At 38.8% G+C, this 26,148-nt stretch overlaps 1 protein-coding gene across 3 annotated transcripts; it reads right to left on the reverse strand.

Moving 5' to 3' along the window:
• Window positions 1-871: 871 nt before the first annotated feature.
• On the reverse strand, window positions 872-22,445 carry PSMA6 (proteasome 20S subunit alpha 6). 3 transcript variants are annotated; one of them, XM_079914934.1, is made up of 7 exons: window positions 22,281-22,445; window positions 8,424-8,518; window positions 7,881-7,962; window positions 6,995-7,150; window positions 4,544-4,722; window positions 3,173-3,267; window positions 872-1,112 (listed from the first exon to the last, which is right to left on the reverse strand). In XM_079914934.1, the coding sequence occupies exons 1-7, from the start codon at window positions 22,354-22,356 to the stop codon at window positions 1,055-1,057; spliced, it is 741 nt and encodes a 246-aa protein (XP_079771060.1). In that variant the 5' UTR covers window positions 22,357-22,445; the 3' UTR covers window positions 872-1,054. The 3 variants fall into 3 exon arrangements, with proteins under 3 accessions (XP_079771060.1, XP_079771061.1, XP_079771062.1); XM_079914935.1 differs by lacking the exon at window positions 22,281-22,445 and adding an exon at window positions 22,023-22,218; XM_079914936.1 differs by lacking the exon at window positions 22,281-22,445 and adding an exon at window positions 14,590-14,689.
• Between the last annotated feature and the right edge of the window lie 3,703 nt (window positions 22,446-26,148).

Below are 26,148 nucleotides of genomic sequence, written 5' to 3' on the forward strand. Positions count from 1 at the left end.
GGATGTGGTCGGTGAAGTTTCCTGCTTCTAGTGGTCCCAAGTTCACATGGCCTCCCCTTTTGCGGGCCTGGTGGCTGCAGAAACAAGGGCAGCGGACTCCAGGGACTGGCATTAAACCAGCAGCCATGCTCACCTACATGAGGTAACACCAACAGCACCAGTCTCACCCAGTGCAAATGAAATGTATTGGCCTTAGACATTCCAAGATTTTTGGATCCTCTATAACTATTAGTGGCTGAGGTCACCAGGGAACTACTCTGGGAAGTTTAAAACCTTAACTCTACACATTAAAAAAAAAAGATTATTCAGAATACAGTTTGCTCTTCTTTTTCCCCTAATGTTGTTTATGGTGGTATCTCTACTTTACTATAGGCCAATTCCTTAAAGTCTGCTTTAAATAGTTAATCTCAAGGCAGCATAGAAAATATACATATTCTACAACTTTTCTAACCCTATTGTTTCCCAAAGGTAACTAACTACAATTTCTGCTCTTGAAACTATTCGTTCTTATTGAGTATAGATTAAATGTGTATCTCAACTACTGAAGATCAATAATGCTAATCATTTTACTATAGTTAAAACCTCCAATGCAACTTGGAGTCCAGGTTCAGGAATGAATGAAGAATTGTAAAATAAAGGCCTTGCCTCACATGCCCACTTACTATAGTCAGAGCAAGTTTTGAAACCAGAGTTTTAGTTTGCAATTTATGATGCCATATAGCTATAGTTTAAATTTCTGGCTAGTAAGTTCCTTAAGCCAAAGAAACTTGGATCGCTCAACAAAATGAATAAAGCTACAATGTGAAGATGGTGAAAATTTATTTAACTGTCTGCATGTACCAAAGACTTAATAGTTAAAATTGGAGGTAAAAAAGACAGGATGCGATTATTTTCCAAAAGCACTGTTTTTATTTATACAGAGTCCTAACCACTTCAGTGGCAGGAGGAGTGGGAGACGTTCCTTTTTCAATTCAGGGGCCCCCATAATGTTGGTCTGTTGTTACGAAACACACAGGCAAGTGGCGTCATGGATTTGGTAAACTAACTACAATGTTTAGTCTCTCTCTGCTAGAGCAACAAGGTGAGCATCAATCTCTGCTTCTGTAAGAATCCTGGAAGGCAAAGGGAAAAAAACCCCACAACTATTTACTTTTTGAAAACTTTTTATTATGCAAAATTCAAAAAACACACAAAAGTAGGATAGTAATGAACTCCTGTGTACCTATCACCCAATTTCAACAGTTATCAATTTATAGCTAATCTTTTAAAAATCAATATACCCACCACTCATCCCTTCAGATTATTTTGAAGGAATTCCCAGACATCATATCAACTTCATCTATACACACTCATGTTTACCTCTTTGACATCAGATCTAGAATTAGGTCTTTTGAAAGAAAAACCCTTTTGGTTGCAATTATGATAGCAAATATTTAAATTAAATATAAAACTAAACTATACATAAAGTATTCTATTTTAGCTCCTATGTCAAAATGCTTTTATACCTACTATAACTCAAGTTTATATCAGCCAAGAGACAAGAAGGCACTCCATGTTGAACATGTTATTTTCTAAATGATGTTTGCCCCAAAGAAATAAAAACTGCTTGGCAATCTTTAATGTGACCCATTACTGGTGAACTTTTTTTTTTTTTTTTTTTGAGGTACGCGGGCCTCTCTCACTGTTGTGGCCTCTCCCGTTGCAGAGGACAGGCTCCGGATGCACAGGCTCCGGAGGCACAAGCTCAGCAGCCATGGCTCACGGACCCAGCCGCTCCGCGGCACGTGGGATCCTCCGGGACCGGAGCACAAACCCGTGTCCCCTGCATTGGCAGGCGGACTCTCAACCACCGCGCCACCAGGGAAGCCCTACTGGTGAACTTTTAAAAGTGAAATTTGTCAAAGTGACATTTTTGAGTGCAAACTGGGGCAATGCAAGTAGTTTATACAGTTGTGTATACTTATGTTATACATTCTAGTTATTATTTAAGTATACTTACCATCACAGAATTTATAAATGATACAAGAGTTTTTCTGAAGACATACGATCTTTGGTTTCTTACTTATTTAACTTACTTATTTAAAGATTTTAAAGGTTATAGGAGGGTCTCAGAATAGAAAACAACTATTTGTAGATCCTTTAGAGAGACTGCTCCTCCTGGAATTTTACCGCTTTAAGAAAATAAAAAAAAAAAGGCAACCTTTTCTATGGGGGACAGAAGGGAATTCATTTCTGTTTTTTAAAAAAATTCTATAAATTTTTCTTAAATCTTTCATGTTTATATCACTTGCCTACAGGCAACAAAAAGAACAAATTAGAAAAGAAAAATGTACTAACATAACTCTTCAAGGTCTGGTTAAGCTTAGTTTACTACCTTTTTTTTCCCCACCCCTAACAATGACAATTGTGTCTTTATAACTGTGACCTAAGAGTAAATACACACCATAGTCAACATGCGTTCCAGCAGGTTCCCTGAATCTGTGGATTTAACTGAAGCATTTTTTACTATTCATGAGAGTATCCAGGTTCATGGTAAAAGTCAATCACCACACAGGGTTGCTGGGAGGATTAAGTGAACTGATATATGTTAAGCACCCAGTATAGATTTGACTCATGGAAGCTGTGAAGTTGATTTGTGGGAGTTAGTCACTTAGTGAGTAAGAACAGACAAGGATCCAGCATCTGCAATTCAATTAGCTGTATGCAAAATTCAGGGGTTTCAAAGATATCCAAATAGGGTCTGAGGTACATCAGTATTTCATAGTGCTCTTCAAAGCTCCACTTAAATAACCACTAAATAATAAAAGCTCCATCTGAAAACTACTAGTTTGGGAGCTGAATTTCTATTGGCCTTAAGCTAAAAAACAAACACTTATGCTCAGTTTACTTCTCAGATAAAGGAGGTTATTTTACATCACCTCTGGTATTAGATATAAAATAAATGAAATGAGAAGAAAAGCAGTTTATGTCTGTCTTAAGGAGACACCCAGTAAGTTTTAAAACAGATCTCTCAGGTGCTGGAAAAAAAACAAAACAAAAACTAACTCTAGTTCAAAAAAATTCTTTCCTCAAGTTACAGGACAAATGAACCAACACACCTCCACCTTTCTAGACTAGAATTTATCACTTGGCAAACTTCTTTAAGTACCTGGCCGACAATAAAATAACTCACCTGAATTTAGGATTTTCAACTGTAACTACTCCAACTTCTATTTCTGAAGGTTTGAAATCAATTGATAGAACAGTAGACAGGCATGTAATTGCAGTCTGAAAAAAAGTATCAACATTAAAGTAATATAGTATTTTTCGGAGATTCCAAGATTTTTCTCATTCCAAACTTACTCAAGTCATGAGTTAACCACAAGCTATTCATTTTTGCTCCATGTTTGAGGTGATGTAGTTCTACAGCCACACAGATTGCTTAATTCTAACATGTTGCCTGCCAATGACAAGAAACTTGTTTATACCAAGTCGAACTATAAACTAAAGGGCTCCAACAACAAAAATAGGGTGATTTACACAAAACAGTCTGTTTGCCTGGTGATCACTACATGCTAAGCAATGCTTATTAGCACTTGGAGTGAGATGGGGAGAGGATAAAGATGAATGATAGTCTTCTTTCAAGGAAATTGCAGTAATAACAATTTAAGAATGTTTTAAGTGGCTTTGTACCCGATGTGATTAATTACTTATGTAACTATGAATTGCAATTAAAAAAAAAGAAAAAACCTTTAAGAAACATTTGAACAGTGCCTCCCAGATGAGAACTAGCTTATTTCCTGTTAGTGTACGATAATACTGCCAACCAAACACAAAGGTATTAGATGGTAATTCTTCCTTTCTTGTTTATCAGAATCATGTTGTTAGTCTTTAGAATTGCTGTATCCCTGACCCTCCTTTCCACAATCCACTAAAATTCTGTTTTTAACTTCTTGGCAGTAAATAAGAAACTTCTTTAGTCTAAGGTTACTAAATATTTGTGTAAGGATTTTGTCTTGTCCTGTCAATTTAAAACTTCCCAATCATAATGAACAATCCCCTCAAGAACCCTGCATAAAAGAGCTCTACTTCTGTGTCCCAGATATAATTTCTCTGCCAAGTCATCCTGTGAGCATATTCTTTTACTGTGAAGATGTCTGCTTCCTTGAAAATTTGGTGTGTGGCTGCTTTTCCTTTAGGACCATAAGAGCAGCATTACTGACTCAACTTTTTCACTTCTGCTTCCAGTTAGTGTAAGCCTAATTTGAATCACAACCATGCAGGTCTTTGGACTTGGTCTTGACTCCTATTCTTAGTTATAGTTTCCCATTTTATATGTGTTTTGTTGAAAGCAGTTTCAAATACATTATGAAATGAGATGGGGAATTAGATGAATAAAAGCAGTCCTCACTGTTCCCATGTGACATCGATTTTACTATTAACCTGACAAATTTGGATATCATGACATAACCCAGGAATAGCCTATACAGATTGTCAATTCTGCAATGATCCTCATTATTCTATATCGCATAAAAAAAAGGTCAGTTCCTTTCGGCTAACTTACTTCCACTGTCTGTTCAAATGTCCAATCAAATTTCTTCTTCACTTTTTTTTCAAGGAAGCTGGTTGACTCGGTTTGTTTAACTCCTGCTGCAGTGGCTTTAAACCCACAGTAGTAACCTGCAGGATCACACTTGTACACCTGAGGGCCTTGTTCTTCATCTATACCGATTAAAATCATACCTGAACAGAAAGAAAGACCCTCATTAAATATCTTATGTCTTTATACAACAAGATTTCTTCTCTCTTGGTATTGCCACATAGCTGTTGTTAATCATTACTCTGGCCGTCTATTTTAAGTTTTTTTTTTTTCCTGAGAACAGTTTTAATGGGTGACAGTAAATGCTCAATAAACGTGGAAATTAAATGATGTTACAGAAAAGGCAACTCATGAAAGCAAAGAAAATCAGGTTAGCCAATTCCACCATTCTTTAACAATATTTTTTAAAGGATGTGTTTTGTTTTAAGAAAACTAATAAAACATAGGTTATCACCACAGATAAATAAGGTAACAAATTTCTATTATCCAAAAGGTTTTATCACGGATTTTTTAAAGGTTTTAATGATCACAAATGTAATTTACAATTTTCTAATCCTTGCTATTACCCAAAGCATGTTCCTTTGAACCCTAATCCCTCAAGATGTTAACTGGTCAAATAAATTTGGAAAATATACTTTTCACATACTTCTTTTAGAAAAAATAATATACAAAAGCATATTAGATGTTCTAAAATCTTCTGCTGTAGGCTGACCTACTCTAGCTCAGTAGTTCTTCAGTTTATTTGACCAAGAAATACTTTTTCTTGTATAATTATGTTATTATAATGACATACAATTAAAATAAACAACCACCACCAAACTTCTTTCTACTCAGCAGAGCAGGTAACAAAGTATTTAAAGAATGGCTTCACCCCATTTGAACCTTTTTTATATAGTGTCTTCTTACAAGATTTGGTATTATTCAATGACTCTATTCACATTTATAGATGTTTTATAGAGTCTAGTAATGAGGAATTTTGAAGCTTATTTTATTGATAAACACTATGACAGTGATCAGCTATCCATTTTATTCTAATGTTATGTTACCCTGTGATTTTCTTTACATTTTATACTTGAGCTGTGATACAAAGTACAAGGGCACCACCAAAGAGAGGTCCACTTAATTCTCTGAGGGGGAAAAAAAGAAACACTTCTTTACTTCAGGGTCTTGCAAAATGAGCAGGTTTAAAAGATAAGGAAATGAAGGGCAATCAAGGCAAAAGGAACATGAAAGGTCAGGGCACACCCAAGGAATGACAAAAGATCCATGTATTACAGGAGCTTCAGGTGAAAGAGAAATGCAGAGCTTCAGGTCCAAGAGGCAACTTGGGAGTAAACTGTAAGGGGCCTTGCACATCGTATTAACAACAAAACAACAAAATTTGATTTTAGAATGATAACTCATGTAGGAATATGGAACAGACTAGGAAAGAGTAAGGAGGAAGAAAGGCAGTAAATTAGGTGGCAGAGGCAAAAGACAATGAAAAAGTGACAGAGGAGATGGAAGGGACATATTCTAAGGTAAAGCTTGATGAATAAACAGATGACCAGGGAAGGTGAGATGGGGGTAGAACAGAAGTTGAGGATGAGAGTAGGAAAAGAGCAACGATTTCAAGTTTGAAGTATCTGTGGGACATGAAGGAAGAGACTGGGCTAAAGCTAATGAGGGAGCGACTGGCATACAGGTAGTAAACGAAGCCATCAAAGTGGATGAGATCACCCAGTAGAACAAAGAGGAGAGAAGGACCAAGGAGAGAAACCCGATGAGCAAAAACATTTAAGGGACCAGTAGAAGACGATAAGCTAAGGAAACTGAGGAGAAGAGTATCATTGAAGAAATCAAGGGAGAATATTTAAGTGACAGGTCAAAAATAGGGTCAGATGCTAAAGAAAAATCATTACACTGACTGCTTTAATTCTCATAAATGAATGACACAATGTCAGGAACAAACGTTGAATTTTTCAGGCTAATTTATTACATTAAATCTCAGATCAGTAAAGCTTATTCCTCTCCCAATAAAATTTTACTTGTTTTTTAAAGAAGAAATTTATTCTAAATACATGAATCACAGGCATATATGTGTGAGCCTGATTCTTTAGGGTGGTCCAAAGAAACAACTACATTGTTAAGATGCCTAATTTAAGCATTTCCATCGAACTAGTAATCTAGAATTGCAGTAGAACCTCCATTACAAAAGCCTAATAGCATCTAAAGTTTAAAGGTAGTGCCTAAAATACTATTGTGAAACCTATCCTTCCATCACTGATTTATTATAAAGATTTCCTCACCTTTTATAACTTCCAAACCACATGTTCCAAACCCAAGTGTTACTGAAATAACTTTCTTTATGCATGTTTGCTAAAAAAAAAAAATCATAATTCATCAATTACTTGGGAGACTTCTTTGCATACTTACAACAACCAAGAGGCCTCATTTCAGCATTCTGTGTGTAGACCTGAGAAATATCAGCAATTCTTTTACACAGCATGTCCACAGGAATCTCGTAACCATACTTGTATTTCCAATTAGCTGCTTCATAGCGTGCCCTCTGTACCTGGGATCTGCTGTCAGCTTAGAGCATAAAAAACAAAGGTTTACTTCTTTAGAAGGAAAGAATGAACCTCAATTCAGGTAATTTTTCCCAATATATACATATATCTCCATTATGACTTAAGGAAAACAGAAGTGGTCCACTATGGCTTTTCCTCCCACCAACGTATAATGAATGACTCAGCAATAAGTATGTGACAAAAAAGGAAAAAAGTTTAAAAAATGAAGTTCTATATCCAGCACTGCACTTTTATGCTGAGCCCTTCATCAGCTGTCAAAATAGTTTCTAAAAGTGTCTAATAACTCCCCAAAGACCAGGTTTTAAGGAAAGAAAATAATATTTCTCTCAATCTTTTTTTGGTGGGCTTGAATTTTCCCTTGATTTCAGAAAATAAAAACCCAATGTTATTTTTATAATCCTCACCTCCTTCTAACCAGTGTCACTATCACCAGGTTTGAGATATACTGACTTATGTCCCCTTAAATTACTAACCATATCTGAAATAAATCATCTATGAGAGGGGCCTCAGCTCAGTTTCCCTGACTGTAGCATAGAGGTCTAATTCTATTATACTTATGGTTTCAAAAAAGCTCACAATACTCCGAAGATATTGATACTAGCCTTGGAAGACTGCAAATCTACTCATATCACCTGAAAATCAGACACTAAAGGAAGCCTTTTAAAATTAATACAAAACTCAAAAATAATCTGAAGAAAATAAAAAATCTAAGTAGGTATTAAGTCAATCACCTGTCATTCCTGTCATCACGCAGCCGATGTTTTCGGTTATCTTGAATAAGTGAGTCACTGTGCTGGAATCCAATAATTTGTCCTAATGAACAAAATAAATCAAGATAATTTTAAAAATCACAGGTCTCTGTGTAGTGACAAAAAAATATTATGGAATGATAACAATGAACTATATAATAAATGTCTTCTGCTCATTTTACAGTTAAAAGCAATAAAAAATGGGGGCAGGGGCACAACTCTGTTTTCCTTTTTCAGATGATATGTTTCCTGTGGGCAAGAATTATAGCTCACCAAAGAGTGTTTTGAGGTCCCTGAAGACAAAAGACCTAGAAATCCCAATGTGCTTATAATCATACCACAAAGTTCAACTTGTCAATTCTGTCTACTCAGTTAAATTGTCAATTCTTCTTGGATGACAGACAGGAAAGCAGGGTCAAAGTAAAAACAATGTTAACATATATAATAATATACCCTTGTACAAACTCATGAAACATTCTTGCATTATATTCTGCAACAATTGGCTATCTTGGCAGTACTACTTACAGGTACTTTCTTCTGTGTGACAATTACTGCACAGTCTTTCCCTCTGACAGCTACTGATGTAAGGCCACCCTGGTTAATAGCCTTAAAAGCATATTCTGGAAAATAGAACAGTTTTTTTTAAGAAGTGAAATAAATGATCATAGATTCATACAATGGAATAACAAATAGTTATTAAAAATAAAGAGCTTTATGAACTAACATGGAATGCCATCCAATACATGCAAAGTCAAAATAATAATGATAATAAATCGTAATTAAACCAACTCCACTTCTTTCCATTTTGATCATTTTCATCAGGTACAAATACCAAATTTCCAATAAACATTTAATTAAGTTTTATTATATCAAATCTTTATCAATTACGTTTTATCATTTAAAAAGTTTGTTTTGTAGCATTATTTCTACCAAGTCTGGTTTCCCTGGGTCAAATTTAGGTGATCTAAATTTTCTCAAGATTTACTATTTCTGTTAACTTTTGGTCAATAACTAATTGACTGTATGCAGTTTTAACTGCTGTTAGATTACTTTGCCTTTTTTTCCCCCCTACCAAATTGAAATCTTCTGGATCATGTTATTTGCAATTTTCATGTTACCTACACTATAGGATTCTTTAGTTTATCTATAACAAACTTCAGCTTGTGCACTCCTCTAGCTGCTGTCAAATCATTCCCATGTTAAAACAGCTGAACTGAAGTGGTTTATAAAAACAAACTACTATGGCACCATGTGGTTTAGCTGATAATGACTGCCTGTGGAGAGTAGAATTACAGATGAGACTATCCCTTTCTATGCTGTATATTTCTGTAATATTTAAACTTAATATAAACATATATTTTGTAATTTGGAAAAGAGCAACAAAAATTAATATATGCTCACTGTAGAAAATATAAAGGATAATGTAAAAGAAAAAAATTACTCACTACTCCAATTGTTATCTACATTTGATGCATAATAGATGCTTTTACTCTGTGCGCCAGGTCTGAGGCCTGGTCTTATTTGGTTCAAAAAGCCACTGGTGATGAAGATCATCTGAGGAAGATACTACCTATGACACCAAAGAATTTCCTTTAATAGGAGCTGTGATAAAAATCCTTTGCCAAATATTTCTAAGTGGCCACATATTGAAGAGAACAAAAGAGTAAAAAGACTCTAGAAAAATCACCTCAAAGAAAATCCTCAGATCTAACTTACATTTAACTAGCTAATTACAACAGCTTGTTTTTACCATCCCATTACACCACAAACAACTTCTAAAATATAATGTTTCATAATGCTTCTCAGTTCTGTTTCTCATATGGTCAATAAAGCCTCTACCAGATCAACCCTCCACAGGTAAACTATAAACTCTAGACAAAACTACCCAAAGACACCAGAAAGAGGCCAAAAGAGGCAGATTCCAAAGAGGGAGGCAACGCTTGAAGATGGCAATGGACTGGGGTGAGCTCCCCATTTTCATGACTTAAGTTTGCATGCAGGTCCCAGTCAGGGGTAAACACCCACAGAAAACTCTGTCCTTTTGGCCTGAAGAGCTAGGGAACAGCTTGGGGGAGTAACCAACCACAGCTGCTGGAAAATGAGGAAGAGAAAGGAGACAGCCAGAGAAGGAGAGCCCCAACTTCTACGTTGCCCAAATCTCTAGCTGATTCCATAACCACACACGCAAAAGACAGACTCCAAGCAGTCTAGCTAGGATAAAAGAATTGAGATTTAAGCTGCCACCCAAATTAACCGCCTGCTAGAACAAATTAACGCTCTTTGGAGGAATATAACAGAATCCAGTCTTCACAACCTAACATTCACAAATGCCCAGGATATAATCCAGAATTACTCAACATACCAAAAAAGAAACCAAACCAAACCAAACAAAACATAGTTAAACATGATCTACTTAGAAGAGACCAACCCTGAGATGACCCAGATGTTGTATTAGCAGGCAAAGTTATTAAAAGTATGTTCAATGACATAATGAAAAATATTCAAGATGAAATAAGAAATCTCAGTAAATTACAAAAGAACCAAATAGAAATTACAGAACTGAAAAATACAATATCTGAAATTTAAAAATTCACCAAGTGAACTTAACTGCAGAATGGAGATACATGAAAATGAACCAAACTATCCCTCTTTTTTTTTTTTTTTTTTTTTTTTGGCCATGCTGCACGGCATGCAAGATCTTAGTTCCCAGACCAGGGATTGAACCTGAGCCCCCTGCAGTGGAAGCACAGAGTCCTAACCACTGGACCACCAAGGAATTCCCTATCCAATTTTAAACAAGAGAAAACAGATTTAACAAGTCTGTGGGTCAACATCAAAAGGTATAATGTGTAACTGGAGTCCCATACGGACAGGAAAGCACGAGAACCCCCCCTCCACCAAAAAAAAATCTTTAGAAATAATGGCTAAAATGCTCCATATTTGGAAAAAGACATAAAATTTCATACTGAAGAACCAGCAAACTCCAAGCAGGATAAATACAAAGAAAACCACACCTGTGCACTCGTTATAGTCAAATTCCTGAAAACCAAAAGCAGAGAAAATTTTGAAAAACAGAGAAAAAGAACAGATTATACACAAGAGAACAATGATTTGAATTCCATGATTGCACCTGAAGACAGTGGAACATCCTTAACGTGTGGAAAGAAAAATCATCAATTCAGAATTCTATATCCAACAAAAACATCCTTCAAGAATGAAAGTAAAATAAAGATACTTTCAGACTTGCAACAAAAACACTAAAAGAAGTTCTTCGAGCTGAAGGAAAATGATACCAAAAGAAAACTCCAATCTTTAGAAATGAGGAATATCAAAAAATGGTAAATATTTGGATAAATATAAAAGAGTATTTTATTCTCTTTAATTCTTTAAAAATACCTAACAAGGGCTTCCCTGGTGGTGCAGTGGTTAAGAATCCACCTGACAATGCAAGAGACATGGGTTCAAGCCCTGGTCGGGGAAGATCCCACATGCTGCGGAGCAACTAAGCCCGTGCACCACAACTACTGAGGCTGTGCTCTAGAGCCCACAAGCCACAACTACTGAGCCTGCATGCCACAACTACTGAAGCCCATGTGCCTAGAGCCCATGCTCTGCAACAAGAGAAACCACCGCAATGAGAAGCCCACACACTGCAATGAAGAGTAGCCCCCACTTGCCCCAACTAGAGAAAAGCCCTCACGCAGCAATGAAGACCCAACACAGCCAAAAATAAATAAATAAATAGATCTATTTTATTTTTATATATATATATAAAAATACTTAACAAAAGTTACATTTGTGGAGTTTATGAAATATGTACATGTATTACTTATAAAAAAGAAAGGGAGTAAATGGACTTTCAATGTTTCAAGGCTTGCACATTTTATGTGAAATGAGAAGTATTAACTGGGAGAAGTTAAGCATGTATATTATATTCCTTAGAACAACACTAAAGGATGCTAAGAAGTAGCCAAAAGGCTAATAGATTAAAATGAAATTCTAAAAACTGTTCAAATAATTGAAAAGGAGGCAAGGGAGGAGGTACTGGGGAACAAATAAACAAACAAACAAAACAAAGACAAACAGAAATAAATAAAATAGTAAATTTAAATCTAACCATGTCAACAACTGCATTAAATGCTAATGGATGAGGGGACTTCCCTGGTGGCGCAGTGGTTAAGAATCTGCCTGCCAATGCAGGGGACACGGGTTCAAGCCCTGGTCCAGGAAGATCCCACATGCCGTGGAGCAACTAAGCCCGTGCGCCACAACTACTGAGCCCACATGCCACAACTACTGAAGCCCGTGTGCCTAGAGGCCATGCTCCGCAACAAGAAAAGCCACCACAATGAGAAGCCTGCACACCGCAACAACGAATAGCCCCCACTCGCCCTAACTAGAGAAAGCCCACGCGCAGCAACAAAGACCCAATGCAGTCATAAATACATAAATAAATAAATGCTAATGGATGAAATACTCCAATTAAAAGAAACTGACAGATGCAGAGAACAAATGTATGGACACCAAGTGGGAAAAGCGGAGCGGGAGAGTGCTGGTGGTGGGATGAACTGGGAGATTGGGATTGACATACATGCACTATTATGTATAAAATAAATAATAAGAACCTGCTGTATAAAAAATAAATGAATATGTAAAATTCAAATAAAAAAATTTTAAGATTAAAAAAAGCAGAAACTGTCAGAATGGATAGAAAAGCAAGACTCAAATATATGCTGCCTACTGGAGACACACTTTAATAAATGGATGAAAAAACGTATACAACGTAAAAGTAAGCATCAGAAAGTTGGAGGGACTATATTAATATCAGATAAAGTAGACTTCAAGACAAAGAGTATTATCAGAAATAAAGAGGAACATTTCAAAATGATAGAAGAATCAATTCATAAGAAGACATAACACTCATAAATGTATACACACTTTTTAAGACTACTTCAAAATACATGAAAGGAAGATTGACCAAATTAAAAAAAGAAATGGACAATCACACCCAGTTAAAGATTTTAACACTGGCACTCAGCAACCGCTAGAAACAAACACCAAAAAAGTAGACATACATGATATGAACTACACCATCAACCACCCTGACCTAGGTGGTATCTGTAGAATACTACTGGCAATAACTGAAAAATATACAGGCACATGGTATTAACAGTACATGGTACATTTACCAAGACAGACCATATGTTAGGCCATAAAATAAGTCTCAATTTTTAAAGTGCTGAAATCCCTATACTTAGGGAAAATTTTAAATTTGAAAATTTAAAACCACACTTCTAAATAATCCATGCATCAAAGAAGTAATCACCAGGGACATTTTTAAATATTTTGAACTGAATAGTAATAAAAATGTATCAAAACTTGTAGGATGCAGCAAAAGTGTTCAGAAGGAATTTTACTGCTATGGTGGACAGATCCTAAGGTGGCCTCCCCTCCACAATACCTGCCTCCTGGTATTCACATCTCTGTGTAATCCCCTCCCCTGAGTGTGGGCAAGATCTCTTAACTTCCTTCTAACAAACTAAATATGGCAAAGGTGATGGGATGGCACTCTACTGATTACAGTATATAGACTCCACCTTGCTAGCAGACTCACTCTTGAGATTCTTCCTGCTGGCATGATAAGTAGCTATGGGGCAAGAACCACCGGTGGCCTCTGGTGAACAGCCAGAAGGTAGTTGGGGCCCTCAGTCCTACACTGCAAACCTAAGTTTCCACTTTAAGAAGCTAGAAAAGGGCAAAGTAAACCCAGATTAGAAGAAAAGAAATAATAAAGATCAGAAATCAATGAAATAGACAAAAAAGAGAACATGAGCAAAGTCAAAAATTGATTCTTTGAACAAAAAACAATAAACCAACGGGACTTCCCTGGCAGTCCAGTGGTTAAGACTCTGTACTCCCAATGCAGGGGGCATGGGTTCAATCCCTGGTCAGGGAACTAAGATCTCACGTACCGCAAGGTGCGGCCAAACCAAAAACCAAAAAAAACCCAACAAAATTATAAGCCTTTTGGTATGTTGAAAAACGGTCCCCAAATGATATCCATGACCTAATCCCTGGAACCTGCAAATACTACCATATATAGCCACGGGGGAAAAAAAAAAAAAGAGAGAGAGAAATCTTTGCACATGTGATTAAGTTAATCTTGAGATGGGGAGATTATCCTGGTGGGCCCTAAATGCATTCCTATTAAGAGACAGAGGGAAACTTTATACACACAGAGGAGAAGGTGCTATGAAGAGGGAGCAGACAGATTTGAAAATGCTGGTCTTGAAGATCAGAGTGATGCAGCCGCAAGCCAAGAAATGCTGGCAGCCTCTTGAAGTGGACGAGACAAGGAACGCATTCTTCCCTAGAGCCTCCAGAGAAAGCATGGCCCTGCTCGACAGCTAGATGTTCGTCTGGTGATACAGATTTCAGACTTCGGGCCTCCAGAACTGTGAGAGAATAAATTCTGTTGTGTTAAGCCTCCAAGTTTGTGGTGATTTGTTACAGCAGCCACAGGAAACTCACACAAACCTCTAGCCAGACTAACTAAGAAAATAAGAGAATACAAATGACCAGTTACCAGGAATAAAAGAAGAGTTATCACTACATATTATAGAGATAAAGAAACATTAGGGACAATCACTTCTATACAGATATATATCTGGGTTACCATCCTTGATCTCACCTGATTTCAGTTCCACATTTTCAACTCCTTGCTGTGTTATTACCTGATTGTTCGGAACACAATTCTGGCCTAAAAAGTATTCCATCTATGGTTATACAGGGCTATTAGTTTGCAATTTTTACCATCTCTCCTCTTACACTGTACTTTTTGCTTAGAGACCTTGACCCTTCCCACACCCATGTCTGCTGCTTCAGGTCCTCTCTGGACTGCCCTATCACTCTTACTTCCTTCCACCTAGCCAATGCCTGCCCTTCCCCTCAAGCCTCTTCCATTTCCCATGGACACTTTCTCTGATTGTCCTAGAAGGGACTCTTCAACCCTTTCTCTGAATTCCCATAGTATTTCCTATCTCACCAGTAATTTTAGCATTTTCAAATGTGTATTTCCCCCTCCACCACCAAAATGGATAGTCAAAGAAAGCAGGAACCAAGGAATTTTAAAATTACACTTGCAACCAGTAGACACTAAGTCAAAGGTTGGCCATGGACCCAATCCAGCTTACTCAAACTGGTTTAGAATACACAGTTTTCTAGAAAGATTTTAATTAACTAAAAGTCTGATAAAATAAAATCAGGGTTTAGTTTTTCTTAGAAAAAAAAAATTCTGGTATCTTTTGACCCTCATTCCCACATAGCAACTGTCCTGCAGAGGAAAAATCATCTAGGGTTGGCATGTGTTTTGCAGTTTTTCACAGTTCCCATCACTCCTCCTCCTATCTCACCAGCCGGTTTCACTCATGTGCATTACTTATCCGGTCTGCTTAAATAATGCAAAAGATAAAAGGCCACAAAAGAAAGAGCTACAGCCCTCACCATACAATAAAATTTTGTCCCACAAAAAAAAATTTTTTTTACACATAGAAAATGTTTCTCAATAGACAATGTGCCTATGAATTAGCCAGTATTCATTAAAGGAGTAGAAAATGTTTCTCAATAGACAATGTGCCTATGAATTAGCCAGGATTCATTAAAGGAGTCCTAGTCCTCTCTCCCTCTCTGTATAGAGTAGTGCTGTCCAGCAGAACTTTCTGTGATGATGGCAGTGTTCTACATTTGCACTGTCCAATATAATAGCCATTAGCCACATGTGGCTACTGAGCACTTGAAATATGGCTAGTGCAATGAAGGAACTGAATTTTAAATTTAATTTAAAGTTCTTAGTTAAGAATATCATTCCTGGGACTTCCCTGGTGGCGCAGTGGTTAATCCACCTGCCAATGCAGGGGACACAGGTTCGGGCCCTGGTCCGGGAAGATCACACGTGCCGCGGAGCAACTAAGCCCGTGCGCCACAACTGCTGAGCCTACATTCTGGAGCCCGTGAGCCACAACTACTGAGCCTGCGTGCTGCAACTACCGAGGCCCATGTGGCCAAGAGCCTGTGCTCCGCAACAAGAGAAGCCACCGCACTGAGTAGCCTGTGCACTGCAACGAAGACCCAACACAGCCAAATCAATCAATCAATCAATCAATCAATCAATCAATCCTGCTCTTCATCTCCTACTTTCCAGTCTCCTTCACTGCTTCCATCTCTTCAGCTGACTCCTTAAATACTGGTATCCCCCAGAATTCTATCATTTCTCCCTATCACTAGATGATTTTATCCTATATAATCACCACTAACTATGTCATCTTTAGCTCTGAACCCACATTTGCAAATGCCTATTTCTCCCACAGGCATGGCTGAAATTAAACTCCTCTTCTCTATAAACCTCCTTCTTTTTTTATAGTCCTTATCTCAAATTACTAACCACTCAAGTTTTCAAGCTGGGTACCATTTCTGACTCTTCACTTCTGTCTCATCAGAGAAATGTCCACTCGTATCTAGGATTTGCTTTAAAACAGTCCAGCAGAGATGGGAAAAGTATATGGGAAAACAAGATTGATAAAATGCTGACAACCGCTGAAGTGGGATTATGGATACATGTGGGTCATTTTATTATTCTACCTACTTTGGTTTGAAATTTTCCATAATAAAATTTTTAAAAATAAAACTCAAGGGATTCCCTGGTGGTGCAGTGGTTGAGAGTCCGCCTGCCAATGCAGGGGACACAGGTTCGTGCCCCTGTCCGGGAAGATCCCACATGCCGCAGAGTGGCTGGGCCTGTGAGCCATGGCCACTGAGCCTGCGCGTCCGGAGCCTGTGCTCCGCAACGGGAGAGGCCACAACAGTGAGAGGCCCGTGTGCCGCAAAAAAAAATAAAAAAATAAAACTCAAGAATCTCCCCTTCTCCAGCCTTTCTCTCTCAATACCTTAGTTCACTCATTAGGGCTTATATGGATTACTGAACAGCCTCTCCAAAGTGGTCTTCCTGTCATCTGTCCCTTTCTACTCTAGTTCTACACTCAACTCTTCTATTTTACTTAATAATTTTGTCGTTCTTAAAGATTTCTGCCGGCTATGTCCAAAACCTATGGGACAAAGTCCAAACTCTAGAATGGCATCCAAATCTCTTCAAAATTTTGCTACAATCTACTCTTCCAGTTATCACTGTCTGCTCCAACCACACTGACTGACCAATACACTGGTCTCACTGAATATCCTTATCTAATCTCCATGTAGATCAATTTATATTCTCTGAGGAAACTTTCCTGGCTCTCCCTGTGAGTGTCACTTCCAAAAGTACCCTTTTTTGCACAGATATTTTAGTACTTACCATGGTGCACTGCACTGTAATTTTCAATAAAATTTTGTGTAAATGAATCCCCATTATAACACTACCACCAGCATAAAATAAATAAGCTACAAAAACACATATTGTACAGCACAGGGAATATAGCCAATATTTTATAATAACTATAAATGGGGTATAACCATTAAAAATTGTGAATTACCATGCTGTACACCTGAAACTTATATGATATTGTTCGCCAACTATACCTCAATTTAAAAAAATTTTTAATTAAAACAATTTTAATTTAAATAATACCACCATAAAATATGTATGTTACAATAATTTCCACAAAAATGGAAACTGCCAAGTAAAGAATCTAGAGACAATAACTAAAAGGTATCTTCTAAAGAAACACTGGGAGAGTAAAAAGTAATGTCACAGTTTATAGCAGAGGTGAGCACAAAGCCCAATTAAGAGAAAATAGCTCATAGGCAGCATTTAAAAGGCATGTTTAGTTTTTAAAAGTCAGAATTCACATGTCAGAAATAATAATTAAACACTTTATCTCCATTACTAAAGATTTGTGTTTTTGGATAAAATTTCAGAAACTTACAAAACTAGCAAGCACTGTTATGTTAATCTCAGTAATCTGTTATTGAATGTCCAAGATTATGCAGGAAAATGACAGCCCATTTCTCATTTTTTAAATGGGAAAAACTATAATGAATTTATTATTTTAAATGGGAAAGATTATAATGGATTTAAGTTACATATTAAATTTCTTAATTAGTAACTTAAATACATAGTATATTACCTATTATACATGTATTAGATTGAACCACACGAAAGAGCTATTTTTATAGGTAAAAACCAGTCAAACACTAGCAGTTTCACAAGGTTCAACCTAACAACAAACAGGTTAGAATGAAAACTGCTTCCTTGATTACAAATAAAATGGTTAGTAAACAGTTGTTTGTATATAGAGACCTCTTTTCCACAGTAATCTCTTACACACTCTGCTTCCTCCTCTACAATCTTCCTCAACACTTTCCCAACTTTTCCAGGACTCCGAATAACACTAGGAAAAAACAGGGGCTAAATAAAAGGTACTGTGACAAAATGTTCAGGACAAGCACACAATGCCCGACAATGGCTCACAGTATGAGCTGCTCAGTGTGATGCTAGCGACAACAGCGATGCACATCCCATTTATGGACGCTCATTTCGAAGCACCTACAGGTAATTCTGAAATTCTGCCAACTATAGGAACGTAACTCAAGATTTATCCCATCCATAATTTTGTCTAAAATGCTGAACTGAGATGGAAACTAAATTTTTGGTGCTCAGCATGATGCAGGGTATACGGAAATAGAAATGTTGTACACATGAAACTTAATGTTATAAGCCAATATTACCCCAATAAAACACAAATCTAAAATTAAAAAAAAAAGAGAGAGAATGCAGCCCTAATGACACCTTAATTTTCAGCCTATGTGACCCTAAGCCTACCAGACTTCTAACTTACAACACTGGGAAAAAAATAGACGTTTAAAAACAAACAAAAACCTGTACTGAATTTTGGAAAATATGAGTTTTTCCCATATAAACATGGGCTGGAAAAATAATGTATGGTCCATACATTCTTCAAAGTTTGGTTATCAAAAAAATAAGAGATATTCTACTGGGGAAAGGCAGGTATTCTGCAGGATACGTCTACATTCAATTTGAATGCTGTATGACTAGAAACTTTTTGTTAAGATTTTTTGAAACTGCCATTCTGTCTTTCCCTAACCTTGTAACTTAAGCAGGAAGTGTGTCTCATTTCACAGTGTCTCCAAATATTACACTCCTTAAAATGGTGATGTTCAAGCAGATGGGGTCATTAGAAATCTTGGCGTTTGTGTGTGTGTCGGGGGAGGAGGATATGAGGTTGAAACATAGCAGTGTTTGATCCCATTATTTTTGTGTAGTTTTAATATGTATGTATTTATGAATATATATACACGTATGTACACATATACACATTTAATTTCAAATCAGATTCAAGAGGCCATGAGAAGTCTGGGTTGAGAAACACTACTTTAAAACAAGAATTTTTTTTTAACAGCAAAAGAAGCAAACAGTAAGTACTCCTCAATCCACTTATTTGTGAAACTCCTGATTCCATTTTTATCAGCCACTTGTTTCTTCCTGACAGTATCCCTCACAGAAACATTTTACTGAGCACTTACTATGTGACAGACACAGTACTTTACATCTATTAGCTCATTAAATCCTTAGAGACCTATAAGGTAAGTGGAATTATTGTCTCTATTTTACATATGTATAAAGTTTTCCTAGTTGGTGTGGAGCAAGGACTCCCCAGGAATCCTGGCTTCAGTACACAGTACCACTTCCAGATTAGAAAACTGTCCTCTCCAGTCTGTCTCTACCAGACCATTTCTTTCCTTTCCTTATCAGCATGCTCCCTTCTTAGAAGCAACCAAGCAGTGCTCACTTTCATCTGGGAGGCAATTCAAGTGACTGCTCCTACCTCCCTTGCCAGGCATATCCAGCAAAAGACCTGCAAGCAGAAGAGAGGCCTGAAAGTAGTCAGGCTTATGGGCCTTCGTTTCCCCACTGATAAGTGCTCTGTATATAGCGCCACAGGTTTTCTACACACACACACACACACACACACACACACACACACACACACACACACACACACACACACACACACACACACACACACACACACACACACACACACACACACACACACACACACACACACACACACACCACCCCTAGAATACATTCACTGAGAGAAAATTTTCAAGGCACAGGTAACAATCAAAAATCCTTCTCTCTACTCCTTGGGAACAAACACTGCCAACAGTTCGTTTATGATTATAGTTAGCATTGTAACTTTAAATTTATACCTCTATTTTTTAAAATTTATCAACGTTAGACTACATTTATCTTTTGAGCTCCAACTACAGAAGATGAGGAGCATACTCGCCTTTCCATTCCCTTGTCATCTCTCCATTTTTCTTATATTATTTTTCCACTGTTATGGTTAACAATTTGCACTTTATAATTCTTATACGTTTTGTCTTTGGCAGATTCTAAAGTTTATAAACTAATAAACAGTACTTACAACATTATGACAATGTACATATATTTCACTAGAGAATCAAGCATGGATGGACAATGAAAGAAGAAAATAGAGCTACTAATTTAATAGACCAAAAATAAAATAAGCCAAAGAATCAAACAAAAAATAACATTTACTGAGGACTTAATACTGTGCTAAGCACTCTACATGTATCATTTTATTTAATCCTCAAAACAACCATATAAGGAAGGAATTATTAGGCCAACTTTGCAAACAGAAACTAAGGCTAAAGTTATATCACTTGCCCTGGTGAGCTAGTATGGAGGAGAGCAGGAATTTGAATCCAGGTATGGCTCCAGGGCCTGAACTCTTCACCACTACACTGCTTGCTCCTACTAACTATTCTTTCACTTTCCTTTTCCTAGCAATGTCTAATTAGTGCCCTGCATAGCAGAGGGAGTGTGTTATACAACAAGACAGAGCTTAAAATTATTCTGTCTAGATATTTAACTTGTTTTGAACTACATGTTCTATTCTGAATCTTTTAAAACCATTAAAATGACACTATATTCAGCCTCTCTACTCACCAAATCTGGGAAGCGTTAAAGCCTACGCTTTACGGCTAGATTTCACAATATAGTATACAAAAGCAAAGTGTAGGTCTAAGTGACTTTTCCTGTTTGCATATTAAAAACCATGAAATAGAACATTCAAAGCATAGTCTAACATAGAAAAAAATCTTTAAAACTCAGGAATGAAACTTTAAAAATGAAACTTCCTTGAAGATACAGTTATCATCTCTCTGTTCTATCTTAGGTCATATTTTTCAATTGGGGATGAGTTAAGGGGTTACTGAATTAACCAATATGATGTTGTTTCTTGCTACGTTATATCCAGTATAGAGCCATATAGTAGACTGCTTTCATTCCAAGTTATCTTTATTTCTAAAATTTACAGGTGAAGAGAACCTCATTTACAGGCCAACTCTCTCCTTATGATTTCCAAGCACAGACGATTTTATCACTGTCCTCGCCAAGGCACTGAGGTACTAAATTCACTCAAAAATGAAACCATCACCGGCCAGTTGTAAATCAGGTTCTCCTGATACTGAATTCTCCAGGGCAAGGGGTTAAGGGTCCGGGGTTATAATCATTACCCAAACCCTGACACCTTTTCGATCCAACAAAATATATTACTATCCTGAATAACTGTAACTACTTTAGGGTTTATTTCCGTTGAAGCTGTTCAGGAAACAGCTAGTTCACCATACATCATCTACAATTCAGAACCAGCTTTTAAACTATAGTAGCATTCAAACAGATGTGGGTCAAGAGAAGTGCTAGTTTCAAGAGCAGCTCTAGAACTGACAGCCACTCATCCTGTCCACCAGTTTTTCGAAGATGTCCTGAACTCTGTAGGTAGTTGTAATTTGGCGCTTTTTATTTTTCTTTTTATCCGTTTGTTTACGTATCTGTCACTCCCTTTAAGCTGTGAGTTTCAGTATAGGTGAGGGTGTGACATCTTTGCATCCCCCAGGACCAGCACAGCGTCTGGCACACAGAAGGCCCTGAATGCCTACGCGGAGTTAACCACAGGACCAGCAAGTCCATGCTGCAAACAAAGGAAAACGGAGGGGCGACGTTTTAATTGGAAGGTCAAGGAACCAATTACCCATCAGAGGATTACAGACGTTGGGCCCACTCACGTCAAACAGCCCTACCTTCCTCAACGCTTTACAGTGTCCAGGCAGTGCGGCCGCTTGCCCTGGAGAGCCCGAGGCCTTCAGCCTTCGGGCTCCCATCTCTGCCTGCAGATATCAGTGGGAACATCACGGGACTCGACCTGGCCTCGGCCCTCCTCCCGTCCCAGCTCCGGCCATGCTTCAGCCCGGGACTAAACTCCGGCCGCGGCTTCCTGCTCTAGGCCGTACCATGACAGAGCAATTCGAGTGGGCCAAAGGCAAACCCGGTTCACTCACCTACTTGGTAGAGCCGGCCCTCGGGGGAAAAAATGGTAATGTGGCGGTCAAAACCAGCGCTGGAGCCACGGGACATGGTGCACCACTACTCCAAGCACAATCCTGGGGCCCCGTAGCTCCCGCACCAGGTGTACAAGCCCCTGCGGAAGTTGCAGCGACTGCTTCCGGGGCACTGGCGGGCTTCATCCGTTCTTGCGCCCCGAAGTCACGATTCTAGCGTCAGTTCCCGCGCGCCTGAGAACGCCAAGGCCCCGCCCCTGGGGGAGGGTGGGGAGAGCGGACCAAAGGCTTTCGATGTGCGTATGCGCCAGCCCCGTGTGTGGGCGGCTTTAAAATGGTTGGTGAAGTAAGTTCTCGTTGAGGCGGTTTATAGAGCTTTCATCTAGAGAATGAATTGACTATAGCAAGAACAAAAAAAGCTTTCCGGGGCCAGGAGTAGTGAGTTGCCTGTCTGTGGGATCGCGTATTTAACAAGTCTCTCGTTAGTTTTGGCACCTGTATATCCAGCCTGGCTCTGGCTTGCTGGCGTTCTTCTAACCTCTTTACCCAGCCACTTTGCTTCCTGCTACTAGAGGGAGAAATAAATGGATTGCAGCTGCTCCCGCAGCAGCCGTTAATTTCAGGTACAGAAGGGAGCGGGTTCTGCTAGCCACTCCAGAGCAGAGTTTTCTGGCCAGGCAATATCTTCCTTTGGCCAACAGCCCCCGACAGTTTCGTCTTAAAAGTGGAACTGGGGTTGAAATATAGGTATAATACAGGAATCAGTAGCCTTGATTGATAATGAACAAGAACCGAAGGGAAAGGCTCATAGCAGCCGGCGTTAGATGAACTAATGAGAATAATTCCCAAGCAGGCGAGGTAGCTCCGGAGAACAGCAGGTGGCTTTTGGAACTGTAAAATGTGCCTACTTTGACCTACCTCAAGGCACGCTCCTATTTAGTGAATATAAAATGCAAAACAGATATTAAGCTAGTGTCGCCCGCCCCCTCTGCCCAGTAGTTTGTACGCCAGGAAGGCCAGGTATACCAAGATTTCTGGCACTTCCATACCAGCTGTAATGAATACTGAAGTAGGGATTCTTACCTCTTTAATGTATTTTCTCTTAAACTCACTTTCCATTTAAAAGAAAAAATTTGGTAAGAGCCTCCTAAGGAGTTTGTTATGGAAGTTCCGATTTCTCAAGAGTGTTTTTAAAAAAATAAACTTCTATTTCATTACTGAAAAAGAAAATTCAAAACTGAAACTCGATTAAGAAAATACTAAGTGCAGACATCATCTCTGGCACACAGGGTACTTTCCAGCTCTGGCTGATTCCCAAGTGTACTGATAAAAGTTGTCCCTTGCTTCTGGTTTAGGTCCCTATCCTCAGCACCAACTCCTCCTGACCTTTTGAGTACTTTTTTTTTCCTCAGACACTGAGCAAGCCTCCTAAACTGTAACTCCTACAGTTTACCTGAAGAGTCATAGATAAAATGAGTTCTCTGTAAGGCTGCTTGGAGGGTGAACTCATTCAACAGCCCCCTCTATGCTGATATTTCCTCAAAACTAGGTCTCTAGCTGGATCCTTCTCTGGTGCTGAGTCTTCTCTAATCGCATATATGACATTTTTCACATTGAGACACATGGTACCTCAAAACCCAGCATGTTTAAAACAGAACACCTGGGGCTTCCCTGGTGACGCAGTGGTTAAGAATCCGCCTGTCTGTGCAGGAGACACAGGTTCGAGCCCTGGTCTGGGAAGATCCCACATGCCGCGGAGCAGCTAAGCCCGTGCACCACAATTGCTGAAGCCCGCGCGCCTAGACACCGAGCTCCGCAACAAGAGAAGCCACCGCAATGAGAAGCCCGTGCACCACAACGAAGAGTAGCCCCCGCTCGCCGCAACTAGAGAAAGCCCGCGCGCAGCAACGAAGACCCAACTCAGCCAAAAATCAATCAATAAAATAAAACAGAATACCTCATTCCATCTCTTTTCTCCCAAGCCAGTTCCTGTCCCTCATACCACACTTTCCAAGTCCTCAGAGCCAAAACCTTGCAGCAGCCTTCAGTTCCCCAAAACTTCCTATTCTGTCCCCATGTAGTCTTTTTTGTAACACAAGCTTTTTAAAAATTATTATTTATTGTTATATTTTTGGCTGCACAGTAGCATCTCTTCCTGTTGATCCACATTCTTGGAATCATTTTCTTGAGCAAGATCTCATTGGGTTGCTTCTCTGCCCAGATTTCTTTGAGCTCCTGAATCAAAATCAGCCTTGAGCTTAGCTGACCTTGTACCTATCTTTTCAGCCTTGTCTTCCACTTCATCCTCCTATTTCCATTGCAGGGCTACATTCCACAGCACAGCTTTGAGAAGCACTACCTGATATCCTCCTCAGGCTCTCCCCTTCCCCCGCACTCCTGTTCCTCCTGTAAGGACACTCATTCCCATCTCGTCATCTAAGAAGCTCAGGTCCACCAATCTGCCTCTTTTCCCCTATATGCCTAGTGCGTACAACTTGAATCTTTTATTAGCCTGAACCAAATGAAATGACCATTTCTGTAGGTCAAAAGCGTCAAACATTGGTAATCATATGGTTTACTTTAAAGAGTTGTGTGTAGGGGCTTCACTAAAGACTGACAGGGCAGAGCCTGAATACTTTTTATCTCTGTATTCTCTACCACCCCTGGCATGGGGCTTGGCTCATAAAAGTTCAGTAACTGACTGTCAAGTTGAACTAAAAACTGTAGAAAGACAGGGAACAATTGAGAAATGCTTTCATAGCTGCCTTTCCTTCCCACGTAGACACAACCCGCTGTGAAGCACCCCTGGGTGTTCCCTGCCATGCAATGACGAGATATTTAAAATCACATACACTTCAGGCTGTGAAAATTATTTCACACATTCAAACAAATTCTGATCCTCCGTTGAGGTTGCATTTAAGCTGGGCCCTAAAAGAGGCATAGGATTTTGGATGGCATATACACATTAATACCCTAAAGGATACTTCCTGGAAGGAGCCGACCTCATTTTCAATACAACACAAACTGAAAGCTAGAATTAGAACATCAGGCTCCTTGAGGGCAGTGGCCACATCTGTTTTGCTCCCCGGTGTACCCTCAGTGCCAAACAGTACCTAGCATGAAGGAGGTGCTCCGATCATTCACTGAATATGCATTCTCACTGTTTGGGTTTTCTACTATGTTGACCTGTTTTTATTTGAAGAGATTTGTGAATAACTGAAAAATCCAAATCTCAAAACCTAAAAGGCCAGAGATTTTATATTAGAATTTGAGGTTTTTCCACAAGGCCAATGGATTCCTCCGGGAAATCTTGCAGAAAGACGAACCCCTTGCTGATTCCATTGCTAAGGGAAATCCCCAGGAAGCAGACTTCACGAATATGTGCCTTGGGTACCAAGCAGCAGCTAATCTACTCACCCAGGTGGACTTCCCCCTGGGTTGGGGAGCTTTCACAGAAGTCTGGGGACCAGTGCTCCTGCAGCTTTACCACAAGCCTATGGGGGCAGACTTGCTGTGTCTGTATGGAAAATTTGACCTTCCTCTCTGTTGGGCCACCAAGTTAGACTTTCTGAAATGACTCTCTGGTTTTTTGAAAACTTTTAGAGATGACTTGACATCTCGTGAGTCTTGGAAAATCTCCTGGGGGCCTCCATTTGACAAGGCCCACATTCTCCCCTGGGGGTGGAGGTAGGTGGAAGGTAGGGGTTACCCACAAGGCAAAGGTAAAAACTGGCAGCGTAGATTCCCAGTGACTGCAGACATGCTGAATCACATGGTGTTTAAAGGCAAGATAAGAATTTAGCCCTTAGCTTAAGACGCTCTGCTGGTGGTTTCAGTGAGCCAGGGAATATAAAACTGAAGCTTATCT

Source organism: Stenella coeruleoalba, assembly GCF_951394435.1.
Source record: "Stenella coeruleoalba genome assembly, chromosome: 2".
NCBI lineage: Eukaryota > Metazoa > Chordata > Mammalia > Artiodactyla > Delphinidae > Stenella > Stenella coeruleoalba.

What these genes read in the sequence shown, in the direction of transcription:
- PSMA6 (XM_079914936.1), bottom strand. Translation starts at nt 14,674, where the DNA reads ATGGAATACTTTTTAGGCCAGAATTGTGTTCCGAACAATCAGGTAATA. An exon ending in AATGAGGCCTCTTGGTTGTT is followed by an intron (nt 4,723 to 6,994) that starts GTAAGTATGCAA and finishes CTTTCTGTTCAG; the next exon opens with GTATGATTTTAATCGGTATA. An exon ending in GTTGAAAATCCTAAATTCAG is followed by an intron (nt 1,113 to 3,172) that starts GTGAGTTATTTT and finishes TTTGCCTTCCAG; the next exon opens with GATTCTTACAGAAGCAGAGA.